This window comes from Physeter macrocephalus, chromosome 11 (assembly GCF_002837175.3).
Source record: "Physeter macrocephalus isolate SW-GA chromosome 11, ASM283717v5, whole genome shotgun sequence".
Classification (NCBI taxonomy): Eukaryota; Metazoa; Chordata; class Mammalia; order Artiodactyla; family Physeteridae; genus Physeter; species Physeter macrocephalus.
In genome coordinates, this window is record NC_041224.1 from 49781786 (window position 1) to 49794700 (window position 12915).

Consider the following 12915-nt stretch of genomic DNA (forward strand, 5'->3'; position numbering starts at 1 on the left):
ATTGATACAGCCACTATGGAGAACAGTATGGAGGTTCCTTAAAAAACTACAAATAGAACTACCATACGACCCAGCAATCCCACTACTGGGCATATACCCTGAGAAAACCATAATTCAAAAAGAGTCATGTACCACAATGTTCATTGCAGCACTATTTACAATAGCCAGGACATGGAAGCAACCTAAGTGTCCATCAACAGATGAACGGATAAAGAAGATGTGGCACATATATACAATGGAATATTATTCTGCCATTAAAAGAAACAAAGTTGAGTTATTTATAGTGAGGTGGATGGACCTAAAGTCTGTCATACAGAGTGAAGTAAGTCAGAAAGAGAAAAACAAATATCATATGTTAACACATATATATGGAATCTAAAAAAAAAAAAAAGTTCTCAAGAACCTAGGGGCAGGGCAGGAATAAAGACGCAGACGTAGAGAATGGACTTGAGGACACAGAGAGGGGCAAGGGTAAGCTGGGACAAAGTGAGAGAGTGGTATGGACTTATATATACTACCAAATGTAAAATAGATAGCTAGTGGGAAGCAGCCACATAACACAGGGAGATCAGCTGGGTGCTTTGTGACCACCTAGAGGGGTGGGATAGGGAGGGTGGGAGGGAGATGCATGAGGGAGGAGATGTGGGGGTATATGTGTATGTATAGCTGATTCACTTTGTTATAAAGCAGAAACTAACACACCATTGTAAAGCAATTATACTCCAATAAAGATGTTAAAAAAAACACAAAACAGATAGTGGGAATACAAGAATGGGTATGAGATGGTCTCTCCTAACCTTTAAATGGTTACTATGTAGTGTTATTGATAATAGCATTGGGCATTTTTGAGCACTTACTAGTTGATGGGCAGTGTGTCAAGAGCTGCATTTTTACATTCAATCCTCTGAACATTTTGAGATAGGCACTTTTGTTATATCCATTTTATAGATGATGAAATGATTTTAACTTCCCTAAAGTTACATGGTTAATAAATGATGAAAATGGGACTCGATCCCAGGCCTCTAACTCCACAGCTCACACGGGCAATAGAGATTTTAAATAAAATTCTGTAAAAACACAAAGAGAATGACTATTTTTACAGTTTCATTGAGTTATATTTTAAAATACAATAAGTTTTATGCACTTAAAAGTGTACAATTTGACACGCTTAGAAATGCACCTGTAAATTCATCTGATCTCTTTTCTGTCATCAAAGATTAAAGTGCATTTGTAGAATTTATATTTGTTTGACTTCTTTAACTCAGCCTAATTATATTAAGATTCATTCATAGTGTTGCATGTACCAAAAGTTCAGTTCTTTTTGCTGCTGAGTATTTCATTGTTTGGATATACCATAATATGTTTATCCATTCACCTGTTGAAGGATACTTGAGTTCTCTTCAGTTTTAGGCTATTACAAATAAAGCTTCTATGAACAGTCTTATACAACTCTTTGCATGGACATAAGCTTTCATTTCTCTTTGGTGAATACCTAGGAATGGAAAGGCTAGATTATATGGTAGGTGTATATTTAACTTTTTTAAGTTAAACTTTTTATTTTAAGATAATTGAACATTCAAATGCAGTTGCAAAAAATATTGCAAAGGTCCTGAGTACACTCTACCTAGTTTTCCCCCAGTAGTAAATCTTGCAGAACTATACTATAATATTAAAACCAGGATATTGACATTAATAAAGTTAAAATACAGAATGTTTCTGTTACCACAAGGATTCTTCATTTTGTCCTTTTATAGCTACATTCATTTCCCTCCTTAACCAAACATTAATTAATTCTCCATTTCTAGAATTCATTTCAAGAATATTATATAAATGGAATAATACAGTATATAACCTTTTGGGATTAGCTTTTTTTACTCAGAATAATTCTCTGGAGATTTTTCCAGGCTGTTGCATTTATCAATAGTTCATTCCTTTTTAGTGCTGAGTCATATTCCATGATATGGATTTATCACAATTTGTTTAACCATACACTCACTGAAGTACATCTATGTTGTTTCCAGTTTTTGGCTATTAGAAAAAAGCTGCTATATACACTCATGTATAGATGTTGCTATGAACATACTTCTTAATTTTTCTGGGATAAATGTCCAGGAGTACAGTTGCGTGGTTATATGGTACTTGCCTGTTCAGTTTATTAAGGCACTACCAAACTGTTTTCCAGAGTGGCTGCGCCATGTTACATTCCCACCATAATGTATGAGTGATCCAGTTTCTTCATGTTGCCAGCACTTGGTGTTATCATTATGTTTTCTTTTAACACATGAAAAGATTCGCAGTATGTCACTAGGCAAATGCAAATTAAAACCACAATAAAATACTACTATCGACCCATGAGAATGGTTAAATTTGAAAGACTGACAATACCAAGTGTTAGTGAGGATATGGAGTAATTAAAATGCTCAAAACGTAAAACCACTCTGGAAAACAGTATGGCTGTACCTTATAAGGCTAAACATACATCTACCGTATAACCCTGTAATCCCTTTCCTGGATATTTACCAATGAAACATGAAAGCATATATCCATGTACTAATTGCTCATGTATATTCATAGAAATTTTATTCATAATGCCTCCAAACTGGGTTCGAATGCCCAAGTTATAAATGGACAAACTGTGACACATCCATTCAATGGAATAGTATTCAGCAGTGAAAAGGGATAAACTGATACATACAACAACAGTCAAAAGCATTATGATAAATGAAAGAAGCCAGATAAAAAAGGTGATGATATTTTACAAAAGGCAAAACTATATAGGCCAGAAAGTATATTAATTGTTGCAAAGGCCTAGAGACGAAGAAAAGGGCTTTACTTCAAGGAGGAAGGAGGGAACTTTTGGGAATGATGGAAATGGAAAATTTTATAGTAATATATGTGCTTGTCAAAACTCATCAAATCATACACTCTAAAATAATAAATTTTATTGTATATAATTATATCTCAGTAAATCTGATAAAAAATTATTTATGTAGTCAATTTTTGCTGTAGCAGTTACAACTAATTTAATTTGCATCCCCACATTATGAGAGCACCTGTACCTCAATATCCTGCTAATGGGGTAATATTAAAAAAGGTTTTAAATCTTTGTTAAGCTTATACATTAGAAAATAGTATCCCATTGTTTTTTTAACTTGCATCTTTTAAAGTATTTGCTGGATGAGCATTTATTTTTCACTCAGTATTTTTTATATATGAAATGACTTTTCATATCATTTCCCATATATCTATTGGTGGTGTTCATCTTTTCTTACTGAGTTATAAAAACTCAATGTGGATTTTTAAATGGCACTTTGTAATTTACCTTCAAATGTGTTTGCCAATATGTTGTTTTTAACTTTACTATATAAAGTTTTCATGGAAATGTTACTAATTTTTAAATAGATTTACTTATTCTTTTCCTTTATATGATCCTGGTTTTATATCATACTAAGAAAGGCCATCCATACGCCAAGATTATATATAGCAATCTATGTCTTCTTCTAGTACCTTATGGAGTCATTTTTATCATCAAATTTAGCTTCACGTGGAATATATCTTGGTATAAGTTGTCTGAACATGACTTATTTGAAGAATCTGGCTTTTCTCCACTAATGCCACCTTCATCATATGACTATTAGACTTCATTTATGGATTCTATTATTCCATTAATCTTTCTAGTCATACGTAATATTATTTTTAAGTGTTGATAATATTCACAATCTTGCCCTGAGAAATGAGTGTGCATCTATCTTCTATCTGCATCTTATCATGAGAAAGATAAGTAAATGTTCAGCTTAGAATTTTAATAAACTGAATGCAAAGTATCAGTCTTTCAGATATACTATTTAATACATATTATTGAGTGTTATATTTATATTAGATTAAAATAATAACTCTAAAAAGAAAAATGTAATAACAAAGGATACTAGGAAAATTTTAATCTTTTAGCATCAGTGAAATGAACTTAAAAGTATTATATTTAGTTACCCTATTTAGACCTCTAACATAAAATCATTTTGTAGTTTTATGGTATCCTCCAAGGAATGATTGGTATTATGTTTAGTTCAGCAAACAGTGATTTTCTGATTGCACTGTGGATCTAGTTCATTAGGACTGAGCTAGAATGAGCTGGCACATTTTGAATTAGACTGCAAAAGGGTACAAGTAGTGAATGAACCTTGGCACCATTTCTAGATTGGCATGTGAAAACCCAAAAGACACGTTTTGTCCACAGTCATTTCGTCAAATACTGAAGAATTAATAATGCTTCTGTTCTAAATGAGTATGTTAAAATTGGAAGACTGGAGAACTAATCTTTTTTAGTAACAGGGTCAGTAAACATGAATCACCATTTGTCTACAGATCCAGCAGATTATGAGTTTTCCATGGCCTCCCCGGCCTGGGTACAAATGGGGTCATTGTCACAGCAATGACTGCAAGTCCTCATACTTTTTGTGTCATAATATTTTAGATGAGTTCTTTGTGTAAAACATATAGTTAGATTGTATTTTTTTTTAGATTATATTTTGAAATCCTATTTGACAATCTTTGTGTTTCAAAAGACCAGTTTATTCTATTTTCATTTATCATGGTCACTCATATTATTTGGTTTAATTCCTACCATATTGTATTGTGTTTTCTACTTTCTAGGCTTTTTATTTGTTCCTTTTCCTACTTTGCTTACTTACTTTTATATATCTTTTTTTTGATTGATTGAGTTTTCTTTACTCACTATCCCCCCTCTATGGATGTAAGGGTTACTGATTGTACTTGACTGAAAATCTAAAATTAGTCAATAGTTCTTCCTCCTTAAAGTGTAAGGACTCTGATTACAACAAGCACCTACTACCCATGTTAATTTGGATTGTTTCTCAGTTTCACCTTCTTTTTTTTTCCAGTCCCATAATAGTGATTCTTCATTTACTTTTTCTTTTTTATATACTCAGCTATTAATTTGATTTATCTACATTGTTTTGCTCATATTATTCTTACAGCCCACACCTTACTCTGGTTTAAGTTTCCTAAAGTATTTACTTTTATAAATCTTTCTTCAAGGATCTGAGTACAATAAACTTATTCTTTGCTTGTTTGGGTTTTATTTTTTCTTTATTCTTGAATATAATTCATCTGGGTATAGATTTATAGACTGAGAGTTATTTTTCCTCAACATTTTGAAATTATTATCCTATCTTCTTATGACTGTCAATATAACGAGTCTTCAGTCAGTCAGAGAGGTTTTATTTGCATTGTAAACATACTGTCTTTTCCTCTTCGGTGTATTCTAAATTTTTCCTTCTATCTTTGGTATTCTCTACTTTGGTGACAGTGTGTCTGTCTACTTCTGCATTTCATTTGATTTATCGAACAGGGGACTTAATGTACCTTCAGTCTGAATACTCACGTCTTTTCTTTTGGTGTGTGTGTGTCTCTTCTTCAATTCTAGAAAATTTGCAGACATTTTCTCCTCAAACCTTGATGCAACTCTGTTCTTTCATTGTGGGACTGTTTTGAGACATGTTTGACCTTCTAATTACACCCTTCATGTCTTATAACTTCTTTTGTTTTCTATATTTTTAATCTGTGTTTGTGTAATATCCAGAGATTTATTTTCTATGTCACTAGTTCTCTTTTTCACTATTTAAACATTTACTGAGTTTTAAATTCCAATGACTATAATGACTATATTCATTAATAAAAATATACTTGGTTCTTTTAAATACTTGCATCCTTTTTTTAATTACAGTGGCTTGCTTGTTCATCAGTGTGATTTCTACTACTTCTTTCATCTCTTTGATCATTTAAACAAATTGGCTTTGTAGATTTTATGAGATTATTCTGTTACCTCAAGTTCTTAGCCTATTAATTCTCTAGTTTGCTGTGTCTGGTGACTCTTCCTCATGCCAGATTATCTCATGCTCATGCTGTCTGTAAATTTTTATTGCTAGCTTAACTTTAATGGGGGTTTGCTTTATATGTGTGAGTTAATGAATTCTGGGGTGTGGAAAGATCTCCATGGAGCAATTTTGTGGTTTCTTTTTTTCCCTGCTGAATGCCCCAAATTATTGTAATAGTTAGGGATAATTTTTAAATTAAGGTCTTACATTATGGGGTAGAATAAATTCAGATCCTCTACATCATGCCCACAGTGAGACCACTGGTGGAGTGGCCTCAAGGTTTCAATTTCTTAGACTTTGAAGCGCCTCCACATCACAAAATCAGGCAAATGACCAGCTACTTTGCATCTTTCCAAAACTTCATGGGTGAAGTTTTTCTAGTTTCCTTTTCATAGAAACAAAAAGTGTGATCACCTTTGGGGGGGGGGATCCTAGTTTTATTCTGGGGGCTTTGTTCCAGTTCCTTATTTGGACTCAAGGCTATAGCCCAAAGTTAGCCAAGTCACTGTAAAAACATTAAAACCCCAATCCCTAATTTAGGCATGATTAGGACTTCCCTTCTTGTGATGATGGACTAGATAATCTGAATCAATCCTCCTGTTGAAGACAACTTTAAAAGTGTTAGAATAAAACAATCATATTCTTAAAAGCATCTGAAAAATATACAAGATATTGAAGAAATACTGGAGCTAGATTCAGAGTAGAGGATAACAATTCAGAGATTTGCTTTTGCCCAGGGAACACTGACTGATTCAGAAAAGGTAGCTGAAAATTATTTCTTTCTCACTCTATCCCACTTGATTTAGGCCCTCAGTGGACTGGATGAGGACAACCCAAACTGGGGAGGGCAACCTGCTTTACTCAATCTATCCATCAAATGTTAATGTCGTCTAGAAACATCCTCACAGACACACCCAGAAATAACGTTTATCCAAATATCTGGGCATCCCAGTCGAGTCAAGGTGACACATAAAATTAACCAACACAATTTGTTCTTACCTGTAGGCAAGGTTGAGCAGCGCTGCTCCAGGTACGCAAAGAATGAGATTTAAAGTCTGAAGCATTCTTCAAGGACTTAAGAGTCATCTCAATGGTCAGGTGGTTCTCACAATAAGTAGGAACACAAGTTTAGAGAGTGGTCAGCTATATAGGTCAGCTTGGGATGGAGAAATTGGAGGAAGTGATATTCTTTTTTTTTTTTTTTTTTTTTGGCGGAGCACAGGCTCCGGACGCGCAGGCTCAGCGGCCATGGCTCATGGGCCCAGCCGCTCCGCGGCACGTGGGATCCTCCCGGACCAGGGCACGAACCCGTGTCCCCTGCGTCGGCAGGCGGACTCTCAACCACTGCGCCACCAGGGAAGCCCGGAGGAAGTGATATTCTAACAAAGGTTTGCTTTATGAAGATCTAGAAACATATTCACTATTTTCCATATCCCCACATAAGAGAAGCAGATTCTAAACACAGGATTTTGATCTATTTAAGCAACGAACTACTTCAAAATTCTAATGCAAGTTTGTTCCACTGAACAAGAAAGATGACTTTAATTTTCTAGCATAATTTGAAAACTCGCCATTCAATTACTAAATATTTAAAAACTTTTCAGTATGTTCACTCTTGTATTCTTATAAACCTTTTATGAGTTGGGAAAAAATCAGTGTAGCATTCATGAATAAGTAAGCACAAAGAGTGCATTGGTGCAAATTCAATGCTCATCACTATTTTGTTTTATTTGGTAGCAAGAACAGACTTAACATCTAAACATAATCAGCACTGAATTTGTGATGTTTTATTCTACAGCTTGCAATTTCAAAATACAGAATTTGAATCTGTTTATCCTCTCGTAGTGTATTTGGGCACCAAAGGCAACTGTTGAGTGTGAATCCTGTTTCCTATTGGCAAAGTGTGGATCTGTTCTCCATTTGATGAAGCATCTTTGTTACAGCAACGGGGACAATGTGCATGAAGAAATGAGAAAACCCAGTGATGCATTCTTATCTTAATCAAAGGCCAATTTCTGACAACTTTCTGGTTAAAATCAAGCTAAGCTCAGGGCTAACCACCCCTGGCAGGTCAGAAAACAACCTCAGAACAGATTTAGACCACCTGAGTTCTAAACTCAATTTTCTTATTCTGTATGACTTAGTTAACTTTGGGAATGTTATCAAAGCTCTCCAAGTCTCTTTTTATTAATTTATACAACAGAAAATGACAATATATACCTCATAGGGTTGTCATAAATATTAAATGACATAACCTATTTAAAATCAATAATACAGCTTTAAAGATGTACTCAATAGGTGCTGGTTCCCTCCATCTCTCTTCCAGTTTTCTACCACTTTTCCTCTTCCCCAGGTAGAATGTACCTTGGACTTCACTTGTTGTCTAAATCTATAAGTTGGATAATGCCGTGTAACAGTATGAGGCCGAAGTTGACCTAAAATGGGAGGAAGAAAATAATCCATGTCAAATTCCAATATTTGATAGAAATGAAACTGAGGGGTACAGTGATTCCAGATAAATTAGAAACTCTTGAGAATCACAGTAATGTGAACATACAAAGATGTCTGTTGTTTGATTTGGATTGTTGCTATATTTGTCAGTCCTAGAGATACTGGAAGAGAGAGAGAGATTTCCTTGATAAATAATTGAAGCTGATTTGCAAATACTCTTAGAGGCTGGAATCCAACCCCATGAGTGTGTTTAAATTTGACTATTATAACTGCTCCCTGTAGCTTTCTATTGCCATCAGGTTTTCCTGATTTCAGCCTATCCTTCACACATTGGTATTTGAATATTATCTCCTAAAAAAAATCAAAAAACAAACAAAAATCTATGCAACAGTTTAAATTTGCAATTTTGCTTAACTCCCAAAATTCCATTAAAATTATAGTAAAGGGGTAAAATGGCAATAAATAGGTATGCCCCTTCCTCAACAAAACCCCATCCTAGGGCTTCCCTGGTGGCGCAGTGGTTGAGAGTCTGCCTGCCAATGCAGGGGACACGGGTTCGAGCCCTGGTCTGAGGGGATCCCACATGCTGCGGAGCAACTGGGCCCGTGAGCCACAACTACTGAGCCTGCGCATCTGGAGCTTGTGCTCCACAACAAGAGAGGCCATGACAGTGAGAGGCCCGCGCACCGCAATGAAGGGTGGCCCCCGCTCGCCGCAACTAGAGAAAGCCCACGCACAGAGACGAAGACCCAACACAGCCAAAAATTAATTAATTAATTAATTAAAAAAAAAACAAAACCCCATCCTACCTCTCAAAATGTACTTACTGTACAGATTTAAAAATTACGGTAAAGTATATATTACAAAATTTACCACCTTTACCATTTTTAAGTGTACAGTTCAGTAGTGTTATGTATGTTCACCCTGTTGAGTAACCAATCTCCAGAACACATCTCATCTTGCAAAATTGAAATATTATTTACTGGGTAGTAAATAATAACTCCTAATTATCTTCTCCCTCCAGTCTCTGGCAACAACAATTCTACTTTCTGTCTCTTGATTTTGGCTACTCTAAGTATCTCATATAAGTGGAATCATACAGTATTTGTCTTTTTGTAATCACCTTATTTCTCTTAGCGTAATGTCCTCAAGGTTCATCCATGTTGTAGCATGTGCCAGAGTTTCAGTGAGTAATATTCTATTGGATGTGTATACCATATTTTATTTATCCATTCATTCATCAATGGACACTTGGGTTGCTTCTACCCTTTGGGTATTGTGAATAATGCTGTTATGAACTTGGGTGTACAGATATCTCTTCCAGACCCTGCTTTCAATTATTTTGGGTATAGGTCTGGATGTGGAATTGCTGGACCATATGGTAATTCTATTTTTAATTTTTTAAGGAAGCACCAAACTGTTTCCCACAGTGGCTGTACCATTTTACATTCCCACCAACAGTCCACAAGTGCTTCAATTTCTCCACAACCTTGTCAACTCTTGCTATTTTCTTTTTTTTTTTTGGACAGTAGATTTCCCAGTGGATGTCAGGTGGTATCTCATTGTGGTTTTGAGTTGCATTTCCCTGATTATTAGTGATGTTGAGCATCTTTTCATGTGCTTCCTGATAATTTTTTATCTTCTTTGAAGAAACGTCTATTCAATTCCTTTGACCATTTTCAAGTGGGTTTTTTGTTGTTGTTGAGTTGTAGGAGTTCTTTATACACTCTTGATATTTATCCTTTATCAGCTATATGATTTGCAAATATTTTCTTCCATTTGGTGGGTTGTCTTTTTACTGTGTTGACAGTGTCTTTCGAGAAACCAAATATCAAAATTGTGATATAGTCCTATTTGTCTATTTTTTCTTTTGTTGCCTGTGTCTTTGAGGTCATTGATTGATTAATTTTAAACAAGAGAACCAATGGTATTCAATGGGAAAAGAAAAGTCTCTTCAACAAATGATGCTGGGACAACTTGATATCACACACAAAAGAATGAAGTTGTACCCCTATCTCTCACTACATACAAAAATTAACTCAAAATGGATCAGTATAGGAGCTAAAACTAAAAACTCTTAGAAGAAAATATAGTAAATCTTCATAACCTTGGATTTGGCAATGGATTCTTAGCTATCACATCAAAAGCACAGCAAGAAAACAAAAAAATAAAGTGGATTTCATCCATATTTAAAATTTGTGCATCAAAGGACATAATCAAAAAGTAAAAAGACAACATACAGAATAGGAAAGGACATTTACAAATGATATATCTGACAAGGGTCAGGATATATAAAAACTCTTACAACTCAATAACAACAAAAAAGACAAACACCCCAATTTTTAAAATGGCAAAGTACTTGTATAGACATTTCTCCAAAGAAGATATACAAATAGCTAAGAAGTACATGAAAAATGCTCAATATACTTAATTATTAAGGAAATGCAAATCAAAACTACGATGAAGTACCACTTCACATTCACCAGAATGGCGATAATAATAATAAAAACAACAATGTTATATAACAAGTGCTGGTGAGGATGTGGAGAAATCAGAAACTTTGCACATTGTTGGTAATAAAGTAAAATGGTCCAGTCATTGTGGAAAACAGTTCTGTGGTTCCTCAAAGAGCTGAAAATAGAATTACCAAATAACTCCACAATTCCACTCCTAGGTGTGTACCCAAAAGAAATGAAAAGACAGTCTTCAACAAGCACATGTATATGCACATTCATAGCAGCACTATTCACAATAGGAAAAAGGTGAAAACATCCCAAATTCCCATCAACAAATGAATGGACAAACAAAATATGATACGTACACACAGTGGAATACTATTCAGCAATAAAAAGGAAAGAAGTACTGATACATGCTGTAACATGAATGAAACTCAAGAATGTTATGAAAAGTTAAAGAATCCAGATACAAAAGGTCACATATTGTATGATTACATATGTATATTAAATATCTAGAATAGATAAATCCATAGAGATAGAATAGAAATTGACAGAGGACTGACTAAGATGGTGGAATAGAAAGACCCTGAGCTTGCCTCCTCTCCCAGGCAACCCAAAATCACAACTATTGCAGAATAATCATTGATGAAAAAGATTGGAACCTACCAGAGAAGATTTACAAATAAAGATATAAAGAAGGAACCACAACAAAATGGACAGGAGGGGTAGAGTCGCAATATAATCAAATCCCATACCCCTGGGCGGGCGACTCACAAATGGGATAATAATTACAATTGCAGGGAGTTCTCTCAAAGGAGTGAAAGGTCCAAGCCCCAGGTAGGGCTCCCCAACCCAGAGGTCCTTCATCAGGAAGACAGAATAACATGTTCCAAATGAAGGAACAAGATAAAACCCCAGAAGAAGAACTAAATGAAGTGGAGATAGGCAATCTACACAAGAAAGAGTTCAGGGTCATGATTATTAAGATGCTCAAAGAACTCAAGAGAAGAATGGATGCACAGAGTCAGAAGTTAGAAGTTTATAACACAGTGTTAGAAAATATAAAGAACAACCAAACAGAGATAAAGAATACAATAACTGAAATGAAAAATACAGTAGAATGAATCAGGAATAGACTAAATGATGCAGAGGAATGGATTGTCCAGCTGGAAAACAGAGTAGTGGAAATCACTGATGCTGAACAGAAAAAAGAAAAAAAGAATGAAAAGAAATGAGGACAGTTTAAGAAAATAGTGAAAGGAAAAAGCTCATCAGGAAAGGCAAACATATAGTAAAGGTAGGAAATCGTCCATCCACAAAGGTTGTAGGAAGGTTAAAATACAAAAGTAGTAAAATCATCTAAATCCACAATAAGCACTTGAGGGGTACACAAAACAATTAGATGTAAAATATGACATCAAAAACAGTAATCATGAGGGGAGGAGAGTACAAATGCAGGGTTGTTAAAATGTATTTGAAATTAAGAGATAAGCAATGTTTAAAAAAATCACATAAATATAGAGATAGATATAGATATTGATATATTGCTATATATAAACCTCATGGTAACCACAAAGCAAAAATCTGTAGTAGATACAGACATAAAAAAGAATAGGAATCCAAACATAACACTAAAGATAGTCATCAAATCACAAAAGCAATGTTTAAAAAAATCACATAAATATAGAGATGGATATAGATATTGATATATTGCTATATATAAACCTCATGGTAACCACAAAGCAAAAATCTGTAGTAGATACAGACATAAAAAAGAATAGGAATCCAAACATAACACTAAAGATAGTCATCAAATCACAAGAGAAGAGAACAAAAGAAGAAAAAAACACCTTTAAAAACAACCCCAGGGCTTCCCTGGTGGCACAGTGGTTAGGAGTCCACCTGCCGATGCAGTGGACGTGGGTTTGTGCCCCGGTCCAGGAGGATCCCACATCCCACGGAGTGGCTGGGCCCGTGAGCCATGGCTGCTGGGCCTGCACATCCGGAGCCTGTGCTCCGCAACGGGAGAGGCCACGGCAGTGAGAGGCCCACATACCGCAAAAAACAAAAAACAAAAAACAAAAACCCCAAAACAATTGATAAAATGGCAATAA

General features: G+C 35.0%; 1 protein-coding gene and 1 long non-coding RNA gene across 2 annotated transcripts in view; both read right to left on the reverse strand.

The window, feature by feature from the left end:
• Positions 1 to 929, reverse strand: part of LOC114487225 (uncharacterized) — a 34652-nt gene extending 33723 nt beyond the window's left edge. The window contains exon 1 of the long non-coding RNA XR_003682150.2: positions 858 to 929. This is a non-coding gene — a long non-coding RNA (uncharacterized lncRNA). The remainder of the gene's footprint in view (positions 1 to 857) is intronic.
• A 7251-nt stretch (positions 930 to 8180) lies between these two features.
• The window catches only part of ZNF280D (zinc finger protein 280D), a 156963-nt gene continuing 152228 nt past the window's right edge, over positions 8181 to 12915 (reverse strand). Inside the window, exon 19 of the mRNA XM_028496357.2 lies at positions 8181 to 8329. Coding sequence (XP_028352158.1) covers positions 8267 to 8329 — 63 coding nt within the window. The 3' untranslated portion in view covers positions 8181 to 8266. The remainder of the gene's footprint in view (positions 8330 to 12915) is intronic.